Here is a 26869-nt window from a genome sequence, read left to right as displayed (position 1 = left end):
TTACTTGCTTTAGAGTGGGACAGCTTTAAAGGGGGTCTATGGCAATCACTACCTTAATCGAGCACTGCAGAAAAAATAAAAAATAACCAACAAGCGCATCAGTAACAAGCATATCACCAGTGCCAGCTTATTCAAAATTTCAGTCAGTATTACAGAAAGGTGCATCACTCTGACCAACATTCCCAGCATGTACATGTAAAAACACAACAATTGTACTAATATAAAGGAAATTTAAGATTCATAAATGCTGGAACTTTATAATGTAATACTTTAAAAGTTAGAAGGTTTTGCAAATGCATATAACAGTTCATGGTGTACCAAGCTTTCTGCTCATTTAAGTGCAAACTGTCTACATACTTTTGTATCACACATCCACATCTAAATTAAGAAGACCTGACACCATTCTGAAATGACTTCCCTTTACCAGGTCAACCAAAGCACACCATCCTGTTTCCAGTGGGATCAAATGGCTGTACAAGCTGGGTGACATAGCAAGTCATTGGCATTGCTGGGATTCCTAACCCTCCTATTCATTCCATCACTTTCCATAGCACATAAGCGAACCTCTATCGAATTCTGCCGAGTGAATGCCCAGGGGGGCCTAAAGTTGTCGTTAAGGCAAAAGTGTGGAAGGGTGTTATTGCAGAGACTACTTTTAACATTAGGCATGCTTAAAATTCAAAAGTTAGAGTACAGTACAGTCAAGATAAAGAATCAACAAGTGCAGTTAACATTTAATGACTGGTGAAATACTGGTTAGAATGTCCAATACAAAAATTGTGCCTAAGTTACAAGCTCTTGCAGGGTCTAAAAAAAAAAATTAACACATCTAAAATATGGATTGTACCATCACAACAGGAAAGTGTAATCAAATCAGACTGAAGAGTCTATCATCTGGTGGTTTCGGATCAAACTCCACGTCTTCGTTACCTGAACCGAAGATAACCCTAGCCCTGAATCATTCACCTACTTCTAGGCAGTTTTTTTCTAATTCACATGAGCTGTGATATTTCCCCTTAGGCAATATTTGTGCATGGTTATTAAAAACCAGAAATTCATGATAGAAATTTGACCTTCAGGTAAAAGTTGGGATGGGGCCATCACTCAAACCGGGGTGTTAACTCTGCAGAATCCGGTATATACAGTGCTCCATCACTATAAGGCTCTCAGTTATAACACGCCTCAGATAGAATGCTCCTACAGCATGTCCCCCAATTCCCAAGCTGCAGCTTTCTCTGGGAGACGAGACGCTTCCGCTCTCCTCCTCGCACTGTTTGCTTGTCTGTCGCTTCGAACTAAACTTCCGACCTCTATTCAGACAGGCTATTTATAGTTAAATTCCTTGATTACATGGTGCTTAATGAACGGTTAATTCACGGAAAGTTACATTTTTGCACCACTACATGTGCATTATAGAGATGGAGTTATTTTATTTTGTATTTTAGTCAGATGTGTGTTATGTTTCCCGCAGAGCCCCCTACCCCCTCCCCGTTTAGAACAGTCTTCGGTTATAACGCTCAAATTGTCTGTCCCGAGACCTGCGTTATAGCGAGGGAGCACTGCATGCATACATACGCACACACATACAGCGTCGTGAAAATGCATTTGCCCCCTTGCCTGATTTTCTGCATTTTTGCACATTTTTAGGTCAGATCTTTTCGTGGGTTGAGGTAGTATATAGTCTGCGAGAAAAAAATGACACCAAAGTTTGGTGCTCCTTTCATTTGTTTGGTGTGCCAGGTAATCAAACATGTAATCTTCAGGTTTGAAAACTCAACCCAATTAAAGGAATGGGATTTTTTCCCCTTTTGATTTACACAATCTACTCAAAACTTGAGACAAGAGAATTTTTATTGTGAAACTTAATGAAAAAAAAAAAAGCTCAAAACGTCTTTATTAGATAAATATTCCCCCCCGCCCTTCCCTCGAGTCAATACTTGGAGGAACCACCTTTGGCAGCAATTACAGTCTTCTGGGGCAAGTCTCTATCAGGTTTGCACATCTGGATTGTGCAATATTCATAATAATTGCAATTGTTCAAGCTCTCAAGTTGGATGGGGATCATTGGTGGACAGCAATCTTCAAGTCTTGCCACAGATACAAGTAAAGGCTCTGACTGGGCCACTCTGACTCCAATGTCACTTTGGCTCTGTGCTTGGGGTCATTATCCTGCTGAAAGGCCTGACTCTCCGTCCCAGTCTTGGGTCTTTTGCAGACTGAAGCAGGTTTTCTTCAAGGATTTGCCTGTATTTAGCTCCATCCATTTTGCCCTCTACCCTGACAAGATTCCCAGTCCCTGCTGATGAAAAGCATACCCACAGCATAATGCTGCCACCATCATGCTTCACAGCAGGGATGGTGTTACCTGGGTGATGTGCTGTGTTTGCTTCAGACATAACACTTTGCATTTAGGCCAAATAGTTCAATTTTTGTTTCACTGGACCACAGAATCGTTTGCCACATCTTTTCAGTCTCCCACATGCCAGAATTTCAAAATTCCCAAATTCCAGGTGGGATTTTACATGTGCTTTTTTTCAGAAATGGCCTTCTTGCCACTCTTCCACACAGGCCAGATTTGTGGAGTACCTCAGCTATTGTTGACACATGGGCAGTTTCTCCCACCTCAGCCATGGAACGCTGTTGGTCTTTATGAGTTGTCATTGGCCTCTTGGTGGCTTCTCTAACCAATGCCCTTCTTACCTGGCTGCTCAGTTTGGGAGGACAGCTTGCTCTAATCAGATTCTGGATGGTGCCATATACCTCCAACTTCTTAATGATCAACTTGACTGTGCTCCAAGGGATATTCAATGCCTTTTGAAATCGCTTTATACCCCTCCCCTGATCTGTGGAGGTGAATAGTTATCTAATAAAGGCTTTTCAGGTTATTTTTAATTGCTATATATTTTATATATAGATATATCAGCGGTTGGACCCAAATATATCATATTTTGACTCATCTGTCCATAAGACAGACTTCCACTCCTCAAACTTTTTTTGGCCCGTGCAAGTCTCTTCCTCTTATTCTGCACTCTCAACAATGGCTTCTTTGCAGCAATTCTTTCAGTTAGGCCAGCTTCACGCAATCCCATCTGAACAGTTCATGTTGAAACATATGTACTTCTAGTAGCATTTAGCTGAGCTTGTATTTCAGGGGCAGTTAAATCGCTGGTTTTGCAGACTTGTGACTCAAATGAACATGTTCTCAGATTCGCCCTTGGCCTGCCTGACCTTGTTCGGTCCTCATGAGTGCCAGTTTCTTCAAATCGTTTGATGGTCTTGGCCACAGCAGTTACAGACACTTGCAAAATTCTTGCGATTTGTCTTAAAGATTGACCTTTATTTCTTAAAGTAATTACAGTCTTTTTTCTTTGCTTAACTGAGCGTATTTTGCCATTTTCTGCTCCCTTTCATTCAGGAATGACAAACTTGTGCCTATGCTACCTATATTTATAGTAATCACGGACCCTCACCTGTTAACAATAATTCGTGACAAAAGGTTAATTAGGTAACATGCTAGTTAACTCGGAGAACATCTGACAGAGACACTTTTATACTTAGGCCAGTGTTCTAACAGTATTATACACATTTCAGACTTAACTGAAATCCCCTTGCTTTGGGTGACCATTTCATTGATATTGACAAGGTTTACATTTGCATTTAAAAATTACATTTTTGAATGCAATTCAATTAAGATTACCAGCTTATATAAGTACACATATCATATGAAATATTAAGTGTTTACAGACAAGTTTACACAGTTAAAAGCATAAATAACCATGAAAAACCTGGTTTCAAGCAGGTGTACTCAAACTTTTGGCAGGTAGTGCGTGTGTGTGCATTATATATATATATATATATATATATATATATATATATATATATATATATATATATATATATATATATATATATATATATTTATATATATATATATAACAGATTTGGCAAAGACCGTTTCTGGGCAATTGTAATGTCAATTTATATAACAATTGAACGTTAGAGATTGTAAACTATATATGCAAGAATTGCTTAATATTTTATAAAAAAAATAACCAACACGAGAAAACATATGTTGATTACAAAACAACAAAAAAAAAATAATAAAATAAAAAATGGTTAAGGAGCCCAGAGGCATTACTTCTTTTGCATAACAAAAAAAAAATATCCATTTTCAGCTCTTGTGCGTTATATTTTACTATTAAACTTAAACATCATCAGTTGGTTAAGCCAGTCTCCTTTCGTAGATTGACACTGCTCTGTGAAAATGTGTCTATAAAGAAACTTGTCAGCATCCACAGAACTGGCAACAACTATCATTATATATTTTAGCCTTGCTCCAAAATTTGGTCAAAGAAATTCCACAACCTTTTGCATATAGCCGATATCCTTCCATTTCTGATTTACATCAAGCATTAAACCCTGGAATAGAAACTAAAAGGAGGGTTTCTTTATTCTAAACTATCCTTACTGCTTTCAGAAGTTTGGAAGCTGGTTGAATCTGGTTTATCCTTGGGGGTGGGGAGGTTGCAGATGATCAATTAATACCTTTAAAACGCATCAATTTTTATAATGGCCATAAAATTGTCCCTTGTAATTTCTAATTATCCAGAATAATGTGTTGATCCCTTATTTGTCCTTCAAATCAGTTTACTTGGAGTGACTACATGGACACCTTACATGGGTCATTTTAATTCTCCCATGAATTTCATAGGGCCCTACTTATAGCTGACTGGTTGTTTATAAACAAACAAATCAGCTTACATTTTAACATTAAATTTGGTAAAGTTTGTTTTTGACTGTCATTTCACATTGGAACAAACCAGATTCAGTTGACGCAAATAATTTTAGTTGAACACCCTAGTAAGTACTTATTTGACATTGAACATTTTTGGAATACTACAGCACATGTATTTGTGCTACAGTGACTAACTGGTATTGAAATAACAGGACTGTACATCATGGTGCATTGTGTTGCGTAGTGATCCCAGCACAGCAACTGACTCAGGTTATGTTAACCTGTGACTATGTCAGGAGCAACCTGGGCACCCAGGAAAACTTCAATGACAGCTCCGGGAATTCTGTATTTGAACTCTGAGAAAGTCAGGTGGGGTTTCCCTCCTGCCAGAGAGTTTGGGGGTGAATATTTCCTTAGCTCTTTATTTTAAAACATTTGCTCTAGCTTTTATACACTGATCATTTGATACCTGCCAGAGACGGCAAAGGGTAGGAAAATAAATCAAGCTCCTAATGATAAATTATATACAGCTGGCTGTTTATACAGTATTGCTCTCTCCTTTCCACTAGGTAAAGGAGGCGCCTGTATTCAATATGTATTTATAAGGGTAAAACATTGTTCAATGATTTTAGTGAAGTACTCTACTACTGAATTGTACTATTGCGATTAACAGGTCTTACAAAGATAAAACAAACGTTTTATCACATCATTATGTTGTGTTACAAATTCTATTGGAAACTGACAAATTCAGCTTTTACAGCATGTGCACAGTATAAAGTAATGTATTCAATATTTATTCAACGTCGTTTCAATAAATGTTGTACACAAATCTCAAAACAATGTTGCAGGGAGCTACAAAAAAATTCCAATTTGCTGAAGTTTAAAAAGTTGAAACTTTTAGGAAGTTAAATTAAATCAAAACGCAGCAAGCATTGTGGGGTGGTCCCGTTTCCACCAAGTGAGGTTTCACTATATATGACATCTTCACTGATCATTGCTACTGTGATTAATCACTATGAATGACACGAACCCCCCCCCCACCCCCCAGAATCTGTTTGAGACAAAACTGGAGCAACAGTTGAATGTGTTAATTACCTTTCTCAGTTCTACTGTCACTTCATTTCGATGTCTTCTCATAGTCTGAAAAAAAAAAAAAAAAAAAAAAAAAAAACAGAAAAACACAAATCAACTTAATTCAGCTTAAACAAGTTTGTGTTACCTTACACTGTGATGACAAATCCCTATAGCTGTAGTTTTCTTAATTGGGGAAGAGTCACACAGGAAACTCAATATAACAAGTCAAAATGCAAGTCCTATAAAGCTGCAAAAAGTTAGAAAGTGACAAATAGCGACTGGTAATGAATCGATCTTTAGCAAGAAATGAACTCTTTAAACAAGTCTGCAAGTAAAAAAACATGTCGTCTGACAACTGAGAACACACAATTACAGGAATTAGAATCACGATCAAGTAGACCACTATAATGTACAAGGAAAAGTAGAACTGACAATGGATGGCCAGGATCATTCATATATGAATATAGACATTACTCAACCCCCACCCCCCCAACTTTCACAACTAGACATGGGGTTCAATAGATATTAAATTGTGACATACAGTGCCTATAGGAAGTATTCACCCCCCCTTGGACGTTTTCAGGATTTCCATTACATGAGAGTAGATGCTGAACTTCATACTGATTTGAACTCTGCTCTCACCAAGATCAGCACCAACTAAGACGTAGCTTTGCAGTAAACTAATGTGATCCATCTGCATCACCATCCATTTGCGTTGTTTTCCATCTGATGATGCAGATATCCTTCTGTCTGGTACTGACTGCTAAAGTGCAACACGGGCTCCAGGGATCAGCTCATCGGCACACACAACGGCTGCGATGCTGGCTCCAGGGATCAACCCAGTGCGGTCTCCTCAGAGCATCAGCATTACAACCGCCTGGATTGAGTTAAGTAGGATACATCTCTGGGGTCTTCAAGTGGGCACTTTCCATCCTCTGTTTCGTTGACTAGCCCGACACCTCAAGAGGGCTCAACTGTGATTCTGGAATCCCAGCATCACCCCCCTTCATCCCCCACTCAGCTCAGCCCAGCTTACTTACCCGCACATCAGCGTTGCTTTCTTTCTATTGTTCTTGAGATCCCCAGCCAGAATCTTTCTGTCTCAACCACAGCCAGTTGCTGATCCTTTCTGCTTCTTCAGATAAGTTCTTCACTGTGCGAAGCAACTCTTGGCCACTGAACCAGACGTCTCAAAGAAACCGGGTTGTAGAGTGTGCCACAAATCCTCGACAACCCACCTCCCCTGCGTAAACTCCTACTCTCCATCCTCGCTGTTCCGCTTCAGCAGCTAGTTGAGCATACTGAAGTTTCTTCCTCTCATATGCCTCATCCACAGCATCGTCCCATGGCACTGTTAACTCTACCAGATGAACAAGGTGTGTTAATCCAGAGCACAAGACAATGTCTGATCGAAGGTTAGTGGTGGCAATCTCAGGTGGAAAAATAAGCCGTTGACCAACATCTGCCAGCATCTTCCGGTCTCTAGCAGCTTCCAGTTGTCCTGGGCGAGGCTTGGTTTTAACACCTTTTCTAGGTGGTTGCTCTCCTGGATGGAATATTATCTTTTGTGTGCAATGCTTTGATGGAACTGGTGGCAACCTATTGGTCAGGTTACGCTTGTCTTCCAATGCTAAGGCCAAATATCGTAGCACCTGGTCATGGCGCCATGTAAACCATCCTTGGCTAAGACCCACCTTACATCCTGTCAAAATGTACCTTAATGTTGCAGGTGATGAACACAAAGGACATGAGGGATCCTCACCCACCCAGAGGTTTAGGTGCTGTGGTGATGGGAGTACATCATATGTTGATCTGATGAGGAAACTGATCCTGCTGTTCCATTGGCCACAACATTGCCAGCCGATCTTGCATTGTTCCACACTCTCCCATCTCATCCATTCTCCCTGCTTTGCCTGGGAAATGGCCTTTACACACCTGATCCTTTCCTCCTGCTTTTGCACCTCATTGACTACCAGCTTCCTCCGTTGAGCTGGGGTTGCCTTGTGCCATGTAGGAGCTGCTGAACTGAGACCAAAACCTCCTTTTCCATGCTGAACTTGCCCCATAATCTCTCTGATTTGAAGGGCAGTCTTAGCATCTTCCACAGCTTTCTTTGCCGTCCATTTTCTTCCAGTTTTCAACACAGGTGCTGCCCCCCTTACATGGCCACAGCAGTCTTGACAGTAAACCAAACTGAAAGCACCAGTTTCAGTTTGCCTGGTAAAGCGCAGCTTTCAATGCTCTTCAACCCTTCCACTGCTTGTTGTCTAACTTCTCCCACAAGAACTGTGTCCTTTAGATCCCTGTTGTACCATCTCCCTAGAATTTTTCACAGTTTGTAGTGTAAAAACCTGAAATCTTGATGCATTTAAAATAGGATTTTTTTCCTTTGATTTACACACTACTCAACACTTTCAATGTGTGACAAAATTGGGGGGGGGGGGGGGGGGGGGGGGGGGGGGGGGGGGGGACAAGATCAATTAAATAAAAACCTGAAAAGTCTTCATTAGTAAGCATTCACCCCCTTTGCTATGACACTGCTAAATGTGCTCAGGTGCAACCAATTGCCTTCAGAATTCACACAGTAAGTTAAATGGAGTCAATCTGTGTGCAGTAAAAGTGGTTTACATGATTTCAGATTAAATACGCCAGTCTCTGTAAGGTCCCACAGTTGGGTAGTGCATTCAAGGCAAACATACTACCGTGAAGACAAAAGGAGCTTTCAAATCAACTCCCAGATAAAGTTGTGGAAAGGCACAGATCAGGGGAGGGGTATAAAATAACACTGAACATCCCTTGGAGCAGAGTCAAGTCGATGATTAAGAAGTGGAAGGTATACAATGCCACCCAGAATCTGCGTTTGTTCATCTGACACTTGGCATTGGTCAGAGGTGCCACTACAGCGTTCCATGGCTGAGATGGGAGAAACTGTCCATGTGTCACCAGTAGCTGAGGTGCTCCACAAATCTGGCCTGTATGGAAGCGTGGCAAGAAAGAAGCCATTTCTGAAAAAAGTCCATGTAAAATCCCACTTGGAATTTGCAAAAAGGCATGTGGGAAACACTGAAAAGATGTGGCAAAAGATTCTGTGGTCCGATGAAACAAATGGAACTATTTGGCCTAAACAACGTGTTATGTCTGGCACAAACCCAACACAACGCTTCACTCAGGTAACACCATCGCTACTGTGAAGCATGGTGGTAGGAGCATCATGGTATGGGGATGCTTTTCATTGGCAGGGACTGGGAAGCTTGTCAGGATAGAGGGCAAAATGGATGGTGCTAAATACAGGCAAATCCTTGAAGAAAATCTGCTTCAGTCTGCAAAAGACCCAAGACTGGGACAGAGATTCACCTTTCAGCAGGATAATGATCCCAAGCACACAGCTAAAGCGACATTGGAGAGGCTTAAACACAAGAAAGTGAACGTCCTAGAGTGGCCCAGTCAAAGCCTTTACTTGAGTATCTATGGCAAGAGTTGAAGATTGCTGTCCACCAACGATCCCCATCCAACTTGAGAGCTTGAACAATTTTGCCAAGAAGAATATTGCACGATCCAGATGTGCAAACCTTGTACAGACCAGACATCAAGTTAACAAGGAGACATGGGGCGGGGGAGCTGCAGAACTATACTTCCACGTTTTGGGAAGCCATAAACCACATTTAAGTTTGAGGAAGTATATTGTGACAACCCTCTGATGTGGTAGAATAAATATTGCAACAGTGCCTAACTAAAAGGCACAATATGGATGACAAATCCATCTCCGACACTGGGCTTTCTCACTTTTAGTGGTACTCATTTTAAAATAACATAACATCAAGTTGCCTGATGGCATCTGTCTCTTTATAGGGGGTGGTGGGTGTTGTGCAACTGGACCCTCTTATCCCAAGTCATAGATCAGCTCTTAGAGTTAAATACAGATGGGCTCTGGGATAAAAGTCTGGCTTGCCTCTGAGCAGAGATAGAAACAAGAATCCCACTGTTGCTTAGTTTTGATGCACTTAATCAAGCATGTCAATCTTGCTGCTCAGCGAAAAACAGTGAATGGCTTTTACACCTCTGAAAGATGAAGCGACCCACATTGTACAGATATCTTTTCTCATTAAATGGTATAAAAAGTCTGGATTTTAACATTGTCTGCTGAAAAGTGTATTTTTAGTTTGGGAGCCGGTCGGGATGTGGGTGCAGTTGATGCAGACAGCTGACGTAGTGGCTATGGGGCACATCACACATCACAACCCACCGGGGGAAAATTAGGGACTTTGCTAAAAACACACCAAGGGCATGCTACAAAGATAAAGAAATACAAAGATAACACTTTTTTGTGCTTTGGCTAAACCAGCTTTCTACTTCAGTGTACCAGACGACTCTGGACATTTATAGTCCTGTGGTACATTGATTTAATCCCAGCCCCGTTTCATATAAGATTTACCAAGAGTATTTGACTAACACAGCAAATCACTCTAATGCGCACTCGCAAATTATTCTGCTCTCAGATCTATTAATAGCCAGTGGGTAGGTGTTTCTGACATTTTAGAAAAAGCACTGCAAACATATAAAAAACAATGAGCACTGCACATTCGTGGACAGAAAAAAACAAATTATGAAACCGCTATAATACCCAATTAGGAGATTTTGCTCATGGGGGGGCAATAATCCTCCAAGGTCAGCTCAAGAAGTTTCCTATTTAAAAGTTAGAACATACATAAACACACTCAAAGGATTACAAGTCAGACTGAGTTTTAGAGGAATCATGCTGAAATAACAGATTACTGCAAAAAAACACACAATACTGTCTGCATCATTACATAAGACAATCTACTTTTGCTAAAGCTGTAAGCCTAGTACGTTTAACAATATAACCAATAGCAGTTCACACAAACTTATGTATAGAATTGTTTTGCTCTGTTACAAAAGTGGCATGTAAATGTACATTGCTTTACTCGTCACAGAGGTGTACCCAACAGTTTGTAAATGAGACATGATGCAATGATAACTACCCCATAGGGAAGCTAATCTTTAACATTGGGGATCTTACAAATATCGTGTGCTTAAAAAAAGCAACTGTATCCAGTGCAGTCAGTCAGTTTCAGGCACACATTCCACAGAACAAAAAAAAAAAAAAAATGTCCTAGGGAAACTACAGCCAAGGTCTTGCAGTGGCCACGTTGACCTGAACAAAGTGTGACAGCAGCAAAGTTTACTTCGGAAGCATCTTATACTTGCATGCAGTGTTGTGCTTAATTAGAATGATGAAGTGCACCGACAGCAATGACCTGAATGCCACCATGCCTCAAACATACTTGTGCTGGGCAAGAGCTCAGGACAGCCAAAGGAACAAGTCCCTGTTCCCACACATGTCCTAGACCCATAAACTGATGGGCTGTCTGCGAGAAATACCTCTGAAGCAACTGTCTGAACATTGTAATGCTAATGGATTACTGGAATTACATTTTATACAATCAATTTATCATTTTACTTATCCTTAGTTGTGTGTGAAATGACATGAACCCAACAGAAGACCTGTTTAGGTGGTACTCGGGCCATGAAGCAAAGCTAGAAAAGCAGGAGACCTTGAACATTTCATAGTGCTTCCGGAGTTACATAAGAAAGAGAAAAAAATACTGAGGGCTGTGGGAGGATAAAACTGATTTGGTATCACCATGTGGGATGTTTCCATTAGAAAGAGTTTACATCTCCTACATCTCAGGCTGGCTGTACAGAAGGACATAAAGAAAACTAAGGACACAAGAAAATGAAGAAACTATTTGAACCATTATTTATGAATTCAGACTTATAATTGTCCAACTGCTAAGAATAAAAGATCTTCCTATTGGAGACAGCTGAAGCTGTCCTAGAAATCTGTCCCTTGGTATTTTCCCCATAGTCAAAACTGGATTAGATGGCCAACCATGTGTAATACGCATCTTTTTTTTTTTTTTTTTTAACTGAAGAGACTGGATATGCAAGACAGGAAGTCTTTCAGAAAGCCCCCCCCACCACCACCCAACCCCCCACCTCACCCGTACATTGTGCAAAATCGATTAAATGTGATGCAATGGCATTGAAGCTTAACTATAATTAAGGGCATAACAGGATATATATTATATATATATATATATATATATATATAATATATAATATATATATATATTATGCACACACACACACACACACACACACACACACACAGTACCAGTCAAAAGTTTGAGTACACTTGCTGGAAACTAGGTTTTTTTCATAATTGACAATGTTTTACGTCATATACGTTTCTGTAAATACTTGAAAATGAAAACATGTTACAATATACAAAACAAGACATAAGGCGTATCAAAGCAATGTTCAAGAAAATTTAATTGTCTCTAAATCTTGGATTCCTCAAAATGGCCACCCTTTGCCTAATAAGCGCCTCACAAACACGTGGCAGTCGGTTAACAAGTTTCAGCAGGAAATCGCCAGACATGTCTTCCCAGCTCTTCTGCAGCAATTCCCAGAGATGTAGGGCACTTGTGGGTAGCTTTGCTTTGACTCTGTCCAGTTCGTCCCATACAAGTTCCATGGGATTGAGGTTTGGAGACTGGGCAGGCCAGATCATTAGATTGAGTTGTCCTTCACTTTCCTTTCTTTGCTAGATAGTTCTTGCACAACTTGTGTTTCGGGTCATTATCTCGAAGAATGAAGGACTGACCAACTAGCCGTAATCCCAATGGAATGGTATGCCTCTGAAGTATGCTATGATAGCCATACTGGTTGAGCTTGCCATGGACTTGGTAAAGATCACCAACTCTGTCACCAGCAAAGCAACCCCAGACCATGACACTGCCTCCTCCATGCTTGACAGTGGGAACCACACATGCAGAACTCATGCGCTCACCCTCTCTTTCCTCTTACAAATACTCGGCGGTTGGACCCAAATATTTCAAATTTTGACTCATCGGTCCATAAGACCAACTTCCACTCCTCAAACGTCCAGTTACTGTGTTTTTTGGCCCAGGCAAGTCTCTTCCTCTTATTGTGCACTCAACAATGGTTTCTTTGCAGCAATTCTTCCAGTTAGGCCAGCTTCACGCAATCTCCTCTGAACAGTTCATGTTGAAACATATGTACTTCTAGTAGCATTTAGCTGAGTTTGTATTTCAGGGGCAGTTAAATCGCCAGTACTGCAGTCTTGTGACTCGAATGAACTTGTTCTCCAATTCTGAGGTCACCCTTGGCCTGCCTGACCTTGTTCGGTCCTCATGAGTGCCAGTTTCTTCAAATCGTTTGGTCTTGGCAACAGCAGTTAGACACTTAAAGTTCTTGTGATGTGTCTTAAAGATTGACCTTCATTTCTAAAAGTAATTACTGACTGTCTTCTTTGCTTAACTGAGAGTATTTAGCCATTTTATGCTCCCTTACATTCAGGAATGACAAACTTGTGCCTATGCTACCTATATTTACAGTAATCATGGACCCTCACCTGTTAATAATAATTGGTGACAAAAGGTTAATTAGGTAACTTGCTAGTTAACTCGGAGAACATCTGACAGAGACACTTTTATACTTAGGCCAGTGTTCTAACATAGTGTTATACACATTTAAGACTTAACTGACTTGGGCTTCATCCTGAAATCCCCTTGCTTTGGGTGACCATTGCATTGAAATTGACAAGATTTACATTTTCATTTAAAAATTAAATTTTTGAATGCAATTCACTTCTGATTATCAGCTTATATAATTACATGTATCATATAACAAAATATTAAGTGTTTATAGACAAGTTAAAAGCATAGATAATCACAAAAAACCTGGTTTCAAGCAGGTGTACTCAAACATTTGACTGGTACTAATTTTATATATCACCCCCATGAAAAGAAATAAAACATGTAACCTATACATTACTGTGGATGCTATAACAATGTTGATGAAACACAAACCTTAGAATAGAACTGCCAAATACACAGAAATAGAAGACAGACAGACTTGAGAATGCATAAAAAAATAGGCATAGAGAATACCCAAACACTGTCTCCATATCAAGACAAACACTGGTATATTTAAAAACTATATTACAGACTGTTAAAAGTTGTCAGTTTTAAAAAAAAAAAGTGTTCAATGGGATGTGACATTATCTCTAAGATACTACATCTTACGTCAATTGGATTGTACCAAAACGTTAATACTCAAATGTTGATTTCAATACATCTGTGACTGCGACTAAAGACAAGGCGATCACATTTGTATGACAGAAAATGTGTGTGTATGATACATTATTGAAACGTGCAGTCCCAGCGTAAAGTTTGATCAAGACAGAAGATCCGTTAGTACCATAAACCATTGCGCCAATAAATGGCTGGACACCATTGCACAATTTGCAGTTTTCAAAATAGGGAAAACTCCACACGAAGAACAACGTACAAGCAAAGTACTTCGGTTGTTTTCTAGTACAGTTATTTCTTGAATGTGGTTAATCCGCTACTAGGACACCAACCTAGCGGTTAATGTCCGTTGGTAAGGAGGAAATAGGGTCAGTGTATATGGTCCTTCTACATGCTAGAAAACAATCCAAGACCGGTATGTGAAGCAGACGAGCTTGACACATACAGAAGTAGTTCCTCAGCCAGAAGGACATTAACCTTACAAAGTGCGTGTATTTTCGGTCCACGCCATCTAGATGTGTACTATCATTAAGTGTTGCAATTGGCTGCTAGTGTATTTCAAAAATAGCACCACTCTCATGCAATCTCTGTTTCACTTCAGAAACACAGGTTTACGGCCCTGTTATCGTATTTGACTATAGTGTAGGCATTGGTTAGCTGATGTTCTAACTGCAGATTATTTGACCCAGTGGGCATTTAATTCCCTTCCCATCCGCGGTTTTTTTTTTTTTTTTTTTTTTTTTTTTAAAAAAAGCCAGAACCGGCTCCCTTTCCGCGTCAGATTTTTGTATATTCCAGTCTAAATATACCAAGAACAAACACAAAATGCCATCACGTAGGAAGCTTCAGTAATTTAAAATGAACGTGAACGGCCGTCTTGCAAAACACCTTTTAAACAAACAAACGTAAAAGAATCGTTACGAGCCACTGATTATTAGGCGGATTGTTGGAAAAGAAAAGGCCTTCCCTTAGGCCGCGCCCGCACTGCAAGATGATGGTGGTGGTTGTGTGTGGGGGGTGGAGGTTGTTCCGGAATAAACGCCGCTGTTCATACCCCGAAAGCATCCAGCACTAGCACCAGACCATCACCCTGCACCTGCCTCCCCTCGAACACGACTAAGTAACACCCCACTTTGGATCTCGGGCTTCCCTTACCTCGACATCGCGCCCCTTGTTTTTGAAACTCTTGATGCGGTGGTTCTCTAAGCCGGCGTTGTCTGCCATGGCTGTGTGCTCGGTACGTGCACTCCGGCGCTCGCAGCTCCTGTGCTAGAGGGAGACCGTCCGCCGTTCAGCGGAGAAGGGGGCGGGCAGACGTAACGGAGCGCTTTGATACATGAGCGAGAAGAAGGCGGAGCCACGTTCAACAACTCAGCAACAGGGAGAGGCAAAACTTGCAGTGAGGGAGCGGTAATGTACTGCAGTGATTGTATTAAAAGAGCTCGAGCGGAAACTTTAGTCAAGTCAACTTTATTTATTTATTTATTTTATTTTTTAAACCATTTTCCGTTGCGTGTTTGTTAAGTTATGGTATAGAGACAATCACCACTAATTAAATGACGTGTTAAGAAAAATGGAAAACCCAAATGTTATCGAGGGTTTAATGGTATGAGAAAAAAAAAAAAAAAAAAAAAGTTCCCATGTAAAATCAAGGACCGCCGCACGTACAGCCTTTGAGAGGAGGGGGAGCCGAACAGTGATTCCCGCGTTCAGTGTGTTCAAGTACAGTAGAAATACTGTAATCAGGGCATCGAACAAGCGCCCACCCTGGAGGTATGGAGGCACTACAAACTCTGTACCAACAGCTACCTAGAAATTAGCGTTTATATTTTACCCAACCGACGTATTATTCTTATGATGGCCACCATGGCCCTTACAATTAAACTTGTCTGTTGTGCATTTTAAAGGAATTAAAGTAGTGACTATTAACACGATATGCTGAATGTTCATATTTTAAAACAACACGGCAAAATTACACAAAACTCCATTTTGCTTTTTTTTTTGAGTTACAGATAACGTGTAGATCTTCACTGTGTTCAGGTGGAACATAAAATTCATGTATTCTGAATAGCCAATACATCAAATAATAGCTACTGTATATTGGTACTGGAGTCGAGGGTAAACGCATGTAAACTGAGTTTACCCACTTTTCATTTGGGGAATATGGCATTCACGCACTTCTCATTTAGAAATACAGCATTTATTCAATCCTTAATCCTAGCTATACCAAGGCATCTAACATTAAATCTCGAGCGAACAAGAACATCTCGTTTTTAATCTCGCGTGTTACGACTAGTGTCCAATTGGTAACCATTTCGTGTTTATTGGATATACACCAATTTCATTCTTTATTTATTTATTGTACGGGGATGTTTTATCTGTTAAAACCAAAAATCAGAAGCCTTATATTTAAGGCAATATGGGTGCATTTAATGATAGTCTCTTTGAATTAACCTTTGGCCCACATCAATAAGGTTAGTTTTCCTTGCTGTAGCTGTACATGGAATTCTGGAAAGCAAGAAATACTAAACATAAATTCAATAACAAACGTTTTGATTAGCAGTCTGTTTCAGTTTCTATTTCAGCATTAGCACAACAGTTTTTAATACTTACAGATGATGTAACATCCTGAGATGTCACACCATTGGAATCGCTAATAGCCATTTCCAGAAAGTTCATTAAGCTGGAGAGTCAGCAAGGTTTATATTATATATATATATATATATATATATATATATAGATATATATATATTATATATATATATATATGATTATAAATTTGAAGCACAAGTCGTTTTTCACGATCCCAAATAAAAAGGGTTAATATGGATTTTTCCATGTACAAAATAAACGGCCTATTACGCCATACATTGAACTGACTGTGATTTGGATTCTTCCTCACAGAGGTACGACCCGGATACAACGATCTCAGTATTGACTGACACTAAACTTTCTCCATTGTCAAGTGTGTTATTCTCTCAGTGAAAACAAAGACCACAGTTGACAAATTCAGAGATGATTTATTGGAGTACGAATCACGCATGACAAATGCAATCGTTTTTTTCAAGCTAAAGGACAGCCTTTGAGAGCATTCAGCATGTAAGAGTACATTCTTCACTGTTTTCTCTTAACATACCACAGGGGGGAGTTAGTGTTGGTGTAATTTATCTGTGAAAACGGGTCTGTTTTGTGTGCTTTTTGGAGTTATGTTGACTGTTTACACTCAGACGGGCTCTCTCTGGATTGAGACCTGCTGTCTGCCTGTCTTGTATGTGTCCTCTGTGCGTTACCATACTTCGTTGGTAGCGTCACATGACCCCTTTGTTTACTTTATGTTTTGTGTTTAATAAATCCTGTGCACCTGTGCCGTCGTTTCAACTCCAACAGCCATGTCTCTGTGTCATGCAATGCAGTACGTGACATGAGTATTGTGATTTCACAAATTCCAAAATTAATTTGGTTCTTTTTTCTTTTAATACATAACACTCACATTTCATCAGTGCTAAATCAACACATTAACACCTGAGACACATACCAAACAATGTTCTAACATATAAGTTACCATATGTAGGCAGGTGCTGTTGTGACTCAGAAATTAGAACAAGGCATCCCTAAAACGTCCAAAAGAATATAACGGTAAAATACATATATTCTTCATTTTAGTTATCAGGATTAGTGTTAAATAGGATGAAGTAGACAACATTCATTCAGAGGTCTATGTCTGTACTATATAGAAGATCAAGCAGTGTTTTATGTACAGCTGTGACTGATAATGGTAGCATCTTGTGTTTTACAGTAAAAAAAAAAAAAAAAAAAAAACATTTTAAATGAAATATATGAAATCTCATCAAGAGGCTAAATAAACCAATTTGGGCATTCATAAAAATGATAATTATGTTGTAGGCATGAATTCCAAATGAGTACCATGGTTACAAAACTGATACTGAATGTGTTACTTTGTTCACAAGCTGTATAACCTTGTCCTTAACAATTACTAATGACAATGAAAATCTGCTAAATTAGCTTCTGTTAGGCAGTGGTTGATTAACAAAAGGGAACACATGATGCCAAACCCCATGATTAAAAGGTAAACACAACCATTCCAAATATTGTATGAAACAAACAACACAGCTTACAGATAATGAAATGATATAAACTGAAGTTTCAACCTAACTTCTTCCAGATGATATAGAGCTGGGTACAATGCTGTTATAAGGACAGTCACAAGAAAATACACAACATACTGTACTTCATACAATTGACAAAAAGCTTTGTAGAAACAGAAGAAAACACTTTAAAACAGTGCAGAGTGGAAGTTGTAGTGCGGGTAAAGTTGCTTAGAAGATTTGCTGTTCAAATAAAATCTTCTCAAATCCTTGAGGAGGTGTGTAGTAAAATTCACTGAACTGGCAATCCAAAATTGCACTGTCATCCACTGCAAGACAGACATAAAATGACATTAGTCAAGTGCAAGAGCAATTATACACAACTTAGTATCAAGCCCCTCCCCTTGTGAATTAAATATGAAATCATCAAAAGTATTTAAATCTGGAACAAAAAAGGCACGTGACTATAGTAAGTCAAAGGTCAAAGTAAAGGTTACGAGAAGTGAAAGTAACAAATGTAACTGTGAAACAAGGGCAAAGCTCAACACTTGAACTGAACCAATATTTGACAAATTAAAATATGTTCAACACTGTAGGCCAAACTGTGATGGGGGTGCTAGAAGCATCTCAAACATTAATACCACACAGCACACTGAGGAACATAATGTGATCATAGACAACATAAAACAATATTAAGTTGAAATATGATAGAGTACACTTCAAAGTTATGTGTAGGTCTGGCCATTTCAAACACAGCAACATGAACAGTGCTTTTTTCAGACAAATCCAAATTCCTGTGCTTTTGCAAACTATGAATCACTGGACCTGTCTCCACCTACAAAGATTTGGGAACTCAGGCTCAGGGCTCAACCAATGCAAAGATTGAGCTGCCAGTCATGTTATACAGACACTCTCTGTGTTAATATGAGCACATATGTTGATTTAGTATAGACTTAACAGAAAAAGAAAACCTATATGACCTACAATGCTTAACAATTTTGTTTCTGGACAACAGCACTATAAAGAATGTAACCTTAAAGATGATCTCTCTTGAATTTTCATGGACTCCCTGATCCCAGATGGAATCTACTGTTGAAAATCTTAAAACTGGTGTACGGCAGAATGCAAATTGGAAAATTATGTGACGAGTATACTATGCTTGTTAACTTAAAATAAAATGGTCTCACTAAAAAAAAAACATTTTAAATATGTGGTTAAAATGTGTGTAAAAGTTGTTAATAAGGCATCTGTGACGAAATGCCTGCCCACGTGTATTTTCTGTTATATGTTGCGTGTGGTGTGTTAAATGTTGGTGTATAGTCATTGGTACACGGGATATAAACGGGTCTGTGTAACACGAGTGTTTAAAATGTATATTTGTATTTTGTCACGTGGATTGCACAGCACTTCACGTGCAAGTAAAAAGTAATAATATGTGAGCACGGGGAATTGCACTTCATTAATTCACGTGCAGTTGTACCGAGATTCCAACTGAATGATTGATTAGCAATCGAGTCTCAGTACAGTTGCATAAAAGCAGCATGTTTTCACCCACTCTGGGTTGTATGTTCGGTGAGTGGAGATTGGAGACGGAGGTAAAGATAATAAGAATATAAGAATATTAATAATCACTAAATCAGCTCACCGTGCTCATCTGTTTATTTATTAAATGCTGAGTGAAAGCATTCGCTCAGCTCCACCAAACCACCTCTCTGTCTTTATTTTCCTGTTTCTGGTCGGATGTCACTCACTCCGGCCGTCTTTGTGACAGCATCCAATAAGGCATGCTGGTTTGCAAATGACAGGATGTACTGGCCAAAGCCAATTTACAGAACAGCACTTTTAAGACTAAACAAACTGTGTCTAACAGAATCCCTGCTGTGCTGTGCTGCTGCCACTCAGCCGAGAGATGAGGAGGTATTGAGTAGAAAGGAAGAGGCAGATCATTTAGGAATATTGGAGGAGAATTCTATTGCTTTTCTAAAGCACAACTAAATAAACAAAGGAATGAATTGCAGTGAATTTCTATTCACAGTATAATATTAGACTGTTTGTGTGTCCTCTGGATTGCAATACATTAGGCTGCATTATATCAACTTGCATTTCACAAGCTTGGGTTTAGGTGTGCATGCATTTTTATTTAACGCTAGAAGTCTTGTGGCAGTCATTTTAGCGGGTTTTAGTTTTAAAATGTAATTTTCTTTAGTCATGTAACACATATGGGGCTGCGCATTCATGTACCTTTCTGTTCGTATGTATTAAATACTCTCACAAAGCATGAAATGCAGGAGTGCTGAAATAAAGGAGATATATTACATTATACCTAAAAGCCCTGGGAGCAGTCACATTGACGGCCAAACAGAAAACAATTGTATTGTGATTATACAGAACGGTATTCTTCTTTATTATTTTTATTTACCAGTCCACAATGTGCTTAGCTGTAATTAGATTAGTCTCTACTCTCTGTCTGAGTGAATGACTGACAGTTTTTCAGCCTTTACAAAGGCTTGCGCCTGCTTGCCAGCTCTGCTGTTTTGGTCAGTCAATTATTTAGCATCGGGACTAGTAAAAATAAATACCAGAGACCATGGAGTTTTACTACGCAACAAAATATGGAGTTGATGTTTTGGATCAGATGGCACGGAAGAGAATATATTTTACAGTTAGCACAGGAAATTCGCAAGAAGCATTTGGAACAGAGGGAGACTGCCAAGTGTGTATCCACAGCTGAAGCTGGCAACCCCGCTGAGAGCCACAAGAGATGCCAATGTCAGGTTGGCAAGTGCAATAAATATTAAAGTCTGGGCAGCTGTACCCTGTGCGCAAAGGCGGCGTGGAGAAGCTCAATATCTGCACTGATTGGGTACAGCCTTCGACTCAAGGTAAAGGAATGCCATTTTGTCAAAAAAAAAAAAAAAATTAAGACTTTTTTTATAACTTCTTGTGCTGTGCGCTTCTGTAAAATGTTTATTTATCTACGTTGTTCAGTTGCTTTTGCGCATCTGATAATAAGCCGATTGCTGTAGAAAATAAAAAAATGTATTGCTGTCGTTTAAGTTTTATAAATATGTAAGTTGTATACTGATGTCTGTTCAGGGATTTATTTACATTTTCTTGTTTTGATTTGTAAAATAAATGTTTGTATATATAGATTGCGCACGCACGCTTCGGTTTTTCAGATGTTTAGGTAACGTAATAATCCAAAAAAAATAAAAAATTACATCCGACTGTTTCTCCTTTCGTTACACTATTTACAGTGTTTTGAATACAGCCATGAGAAAGACTGCTGCAGGGCTTCTAGATATAAGTATATCTCCAGTCCTTCTAGTGTTAAGGAAAAAGATCACACTGGCAGTCTTCTGTCAATAAACACTTCATAAACACCTTCATAGAACATTCTGGGGGAGAAATTAAAAACTTAAAAGTATCATGCTCTTAAATGTAAAGTTTCTCTAATAGACAATGATTTCACAAGGGAAACTAGTTTTATTCTGTATCACTGGTAGAATGGTAACAATTCTTTAAACAACTCAATGGTATGAACCAATATACAATGGTGTGCAACCGTATCAGGACCACAGTGCAAACTCTTCCATTCATGCTGTGGTGTGCTTAACATTCTGTTAATGTTTAGTTTAAGATTATAGTATCGCAGTGGTAATTGTAGAATTCTTCTGTCAGGGTATTGAAAACATAATAATGAATGCATTCATTGTCTTCACTCTTCCTTTTGTAAGAGTAGAGTGGAGTTTTGTTATTAAAGTAGAAATGTTTATGATTGCTTCATTTCAGTTTGCATTGCCACGTCAGCTCTCCATGGAGCAAATATTCAGATTGTTTCGTTTTTTTTTGTTCAATCCGGGTATAATTCAAATCCAGGTCTCCAGAAATAAAAAGCATGAAGGGCTAGTGAGTTAGCCCCCTGTATCACCACTTAGCGCCTTGATTAAATGGAAACTGTTTTTTTCAATGTGCAAATATGGTCAATGGGGACTTTAAGGTTTGGTCAACAGAGAAATAATAATAATAATAATAATAATAATAATAATAATAATAATAATAATAATAATAATAATAATAATGATTCCTTACCATATACGACAGGGAACACTGTTCCTCGGATACCTGATGCTGGACAATGCATATTCTTTCCATTCAAAAATATATTGAGTTCTACGTGATCATATGTGATACCCTAGGAGAGAAAACAAAAATGAACCTCAGGTTTATGAAGTTTATCAATTCCACAGAGTTTGCAATACCACACAACAGGGTGTTCAAATATGGTTCAATGTCTGTGCTAGTACGCCGACATATCTGCACAGGCTGGAACATTTGTTTGCATGAGACTACACCCTCTTTCCTTGCCATTTTATAACACTGACTATCTCTCACCAAAAAGAACCAAGCACAGATGGGCTCAATAGTCATTCCTGATGTGCATTAGATGACATGCTAATTATTACCAAATTATAATAAATAGTGAACAGTGTACTTCGTTAGATACAAATCAGTAATGAAACCGCATTAAAATTACTAAATAAAAACTGAATCATATAAGATAACCTTATGATTTCAATATAAATATAACCTGAATAATACTGCAGTCTTTCTAAATTATTTTACCACTAATGAAAGGCAATGGACGATGTTATTTTATTGGTAGGTTTCTAAAAGGGAGTCTTAAGTCAGTAGAATGGCAAGGATTTTGAATGCTTTACATTAGATGATGCCAGTTAAATTGAAGCCCAGTGTGGTACTTGTGAATGGCTACTGGGGGTCCAAGCCTAGTTTTTCAACTACATCAGAAATTCATTAAGAAATGTTTTCTGGCAAATGCCAAAAATTAGAATAACATCAAATTCCAATGTTATATTGCAGCCAAGTATACTTTTTCCATCAACAAATTATTATTATTAAGTATTGATTTTGCCAAACTGGACTAGTTAAATATTTATTAATATTTAGTTAATATTTAATAGTTTTTATTCACAGAATCAAGACTAGAAAGTTCATGTTTGGAGGTGACATTCAGCCAATGTAATTAAAACTAGAGATTGTTCTACAAGACATGGAATATCATCTTTGAAAATAACCAACATTTACAAATGCACTGCACATGAAGAAAATCATATATCACTATCCAAAGTGCCAGCCTCTGATCTTGTGAGTGACACTACACAGTACAGTGACTCACCACTATGTCTCCCTCCTGAGGGATGCTGTTTGCAGGGAGCCTGTTCTTCTCCTCGTTATTGTGATAGACAGATCCATCATGTCTCAGGACTAAGCTGTGAACATCCCGTCCAAAAGGGATCTGGCTCAGGTTAACCTTCTGCGTAGCAACTCCAATACCCCACACGCCTGAGGAAAGCATTTACTGAACTCATTCCATAAACTGGGCATCATTTCTGAGATGCCACGCTAGTGCCAATTCAGAACATTTCAGAATATTTATTGAATGCAGATTTAAGAGGAAGTAACTTTAAATTCAATTCTTAAGGTATTTTTGCACTACCCCTTTACTGTTACAGTGTTTGCAATCATTCCAAGTAGTTTACACAGAAATGTGTTTTTGTTAAAATCTTAAAAAAATGTGCGCTTTGACTACCAGTTCAGGAGCTGCTCTTGAATTTTTGCTGCTTGCCAGACATATGTAAGGTAGGCCAGATCAGCCAAAGTGTATATTAGTAAGTGCTGGTACCCACTAGAGCGCTGCTTGATCAAAAGTGGCAGATCGCTATACAGTATGTCGCTGGCTCTTACTTCTATAAAGATACCATGTTAATCTATGGCAAGCAACTAGCTCCTAAACTTGGGTGAAAGCACCATAACACAATAAAAACAGTGACTGCAGACATCATAAATGTAAGAGGGCAGTGATAAAAAAAAGAAATAGAATTTGCTTTGAAGCTATTTAATCTTTAATACTCTACAAGTGTGAGGGGTGATGCAACTCTTGCTGCTGTCACCATTACAACTATTAAATCAGAATGTTGCCTCTCAGGTCAGATTCTTGTGCATTAACAAAGATTCACTTAGTTCTGCTTACAATAGCGGAGTCCACACATGCACTGCAAAGTCCCATGTTTATAGAAAACCAAGATTTATGTCTATCCCTGTGTTATAGACCAGCTCATTCAGCTCCACATCATAGGTGAAGTCTGAAAAATATTGTTTGAAACCTTTAACGTTGCATGTTGTATGGTATAATGTTTCTGCATGGTTTGCTTCCAGATGCTGTAGAACTGACTGCTGGCTAGCTTTCCCTGAAGTCATGTGGATTGGGTACAGCCTTAGACTCAACACATGTAAGCAAATGGAAGATCAGGCTAAACAGTAATCCTAACAAGACAGACTGATTGCAGTGTACCAACCAGGAACAAAATCCAAGCTGAACAGAAAGCATGATTTGGCTTTTTGTAACCAGAAAGTGAAAAAATGTTATGAATAATGAAATTCACTCAAGGTCGTTTCAGCTAATCACAGAACAGATAGCCATTCATTTGTTATTCTGCAACAGCACAAATGCTGCCCCTGCAGTTATACTGCTAAATGTGTAAATGTGTAATTATAGCTGTGCAGTAAACTACAGCCCTGGATGAGTCCTGCATTTATTTGCCATGGTTCAGATCAAAACACAAGCGCTCACAACACCAAAACTGCACAGACCGGAGAAACTGTAAACTTTGATATCAAAAACGTTTCAGAAATGAAATAATTTAGCAAGAATGCTGGCATTTGGCTACTGTTTACTAATGCTCGTCTTGTGTAAATATTCTCTTGGCAACCATAAGGCACAGACTATCCCATATTCAAATCAAAAGAGCGTTATTTCATTGAATTAAAATGAACACCTTTTGCATGCTACTAATAAAATGAACAGACTCAATAATGGTTTACAGTTCCAGAGTTTCAAGGAAACAAAACAAAACACACACAATTCCTAACCTGTGGACTGGATTTTGAATTCAAAATAGCTCTTATTCTGATGTAAAGGAGCATTTGCTAAGCAGCCACCTGTGCCGCATATTCTTCTGCCACTTTTGACGATAACAACATCTGTTCCTATAAATGAGAGTATAGAAAAAACAAAACATTATTATTATTATTATTATTATTATTATTATTATTATTATTATTAATATACACAGAGAAGGATCAGCATTTTCCAACATCAGCATTTCGTTTTTGGATTAATAGCTTGCTGGAATCTATCTGCTTTGCTTCTGGTTCTAAATGAAACATTGATCACACCCCAGGGGCCCATGATAACTGCATGCATGTCTGTTCTTCAGTAATTCAAGAGACACAGGATTGAATTACAATAGTTTGCTCTAAAGAGCAGAACTAGGGAAAATGTCAGTTAGAGGGTAAAAGGGCTAAACAGCATATACAACAACAGATATTCATCAGAAAGGAAAAGAAACAAACACCCATTATCAAAGTATATAGAAAATATATGGAATGGATCCACCCAATATATTTCACTTTTTATTTGCAAGACAGCTAACAAAAATCATAGTTTTCATGTTATCATAAACAGAACCACACATGAAGTTCCAGACTGCAAACCTTACAAATTTACAATGAACCACAGATGACCTCCAGCCAGCATTACCCTCTAGCCCAATCATGAACAGGGATGGACATGGCTCATGTTGCACTGCAGTTTCACCCATTCAAGGTTTTAAGATGTGTTTGATTTGCCCCAGTGTATAGATAACACACTCAGGTGTTTCTTATTGGACTCATAGTAAAACAAGGAATGGATTCAACTGCTATGCAATGGGAGTCTTATTTCCATCCCTGACTCCAATGCAAGACTGGTCAAAAATGGATTTGCATTTTCTACATTCAGAAAAAGACATCTACGTTATGAAACTTCTGTATTAATCTTGGTATGTATGTTGTCCATGCAACTGCAAGTTATCTCTGTGGTGGGCGTTACTGTAAAGGTCACGATTTGAAATATGTTCAATTCTGGTTCATTTTAGAGACTGACAAACTGATTACGATGTATTTCCATTTTTTAGTGCATGAACGTATTTTGGCATTCTGATGGGGCAATAACAAAACTATAGTGATCCCCAGATACCGTGTAGTAATGAATTATATATATATATATATGGGTCATCTGTACCGATCTACTGAGGAGGACATTTGGGTGTATGACTATATTCGTTTAGAACATAATTCATAACAGCAATGTTGAACTACCCACAAAGTATAGCAGTACATTCACAGTAAAACAAAAAAAGTCGAATCATCACATGGAAATATCAACAAACACGTACCCGGGCTTCTTGCTGGAAAGTTATTTCAATCTATTTTATTTATTTATTCTTTTTTAAACACGACAGGTTATATTCGGCCACACACCTTCCTGGGTATTGATCAGAGCTCTTGTCATTTCCCTCCGTCTCACTGCTGTTGATTATGCCTCTAATCTATGTGAGGATTGCCGTAATGTAAAATTAAATATACATGGTTCCCCTTACCCATGTGGCGTGTGTCTAGCTGGACTGCGGGCATTTCTTTCAGAGGAGCATGCCCTGACCCTCCGTCTCCGCACCATCTCAAACAACAGCCGAGTACCGAGGCCATGACCGCTCTGATTGCCCAGAATTTCCAGTCTGTCCGGAAATAATAATCAGACTCATCAAAGAGAAGAGATCGCGAGGACTGGGGAGAAAGGGAGAGAGGATGTACAGATTAACATGTGATTAACAGCGCCCTCTGTTGAGCATTTAACACAGTTTTAAAAACAAACATACAGTGGTTTCATTTGGCAATGTTTTTTTTTGTTGTTGTTG

General features: G+C 38.8%; 2 protein-coding genes across 6 annotated transcripts in view; both read right to left on the bottom strand.

Moving 5' to 3' along the window:
• Positions 1 to 15257, bottom strand: part of LOC121327767 (importin subunit alpha-4) — a 30343-nt gene extending 15086 nt beyond the window's left edge. The window contains exons 1-2 of the mRNA XM_041271956.1: positions 15103 to 15257; positions 5831 to 5875 (exon numbers count right to left, since the gene is read on the bottom strand). Of these exons, the coding sequence (XP_041127890.1) occupies positions 5831 to 5875; positions 15103 to 15171 (114 nt within the window). The 5' untranslated portion in view covers positions 15172 to 15257. The remainder of the gene's footprint in view (positions 1 to 5830; positions 5876 to 15102) is intronic.
• Positions 15258 to 16970: 1713 nt separating this feature from the next.
• LOC121327666 (SPRY domain-containing protein 7) overlaps positions 16971 to 26869 on the bottom strand; it is a 54396-nt gene continuing 44497 nt past the window's right edge. For all 5 annotated transcript variants that reach the window (XM_041271802.1, XM_041271801.1, XM_041271803.1 and 2 more), the window contains 5 exons: positions 26555 to 26738; positions 25005 to 25121; positions 23251 to 23417; positions 22146 to 22248; positions 16971 to 18382 (listed from right to left, as the gene is read on the bottom strand). In XM_041271802.1, the coding sequence (XP_041127736.1) occupies positions 18285 to 18382; positions 22146 to 22248; positions 23251 to 23417; positions 25005 to 25121; positions 26555 to 26660 (591 nt within the window). In that variant the 5' untranslated portion in view covers positions 26661 to 26738 and the 3' untranslated portion in view covers positions 16971 to 18284. The remainder of the gene's footprint in view (positions 18383 to 22145; positions 22249 to 23250; positions 23418 to 25004; positions 25122 to 26554; positions 26739 to 26869) is intronic.

The sequence above is a fragment of the Polyodon spathula genome, chromosome 15 (genome assembly GCF_017654505.1).
Source record: "Polyodon spathula isolate WHYD16114869_AA chromosome 15, ASM1765450v1, whole genome shotgun sequence".
Taxonomy (NCBI): domain Eukaryota; kingdom Metazoa; phylum Chordata; class Actinopteri; order Acipenseriformes; family Polyodontidae; genus Polyodon; species Polyodon spathula.
This window is presented reverse-complemented; position numbering and strand designations above follow the sequence as displayed.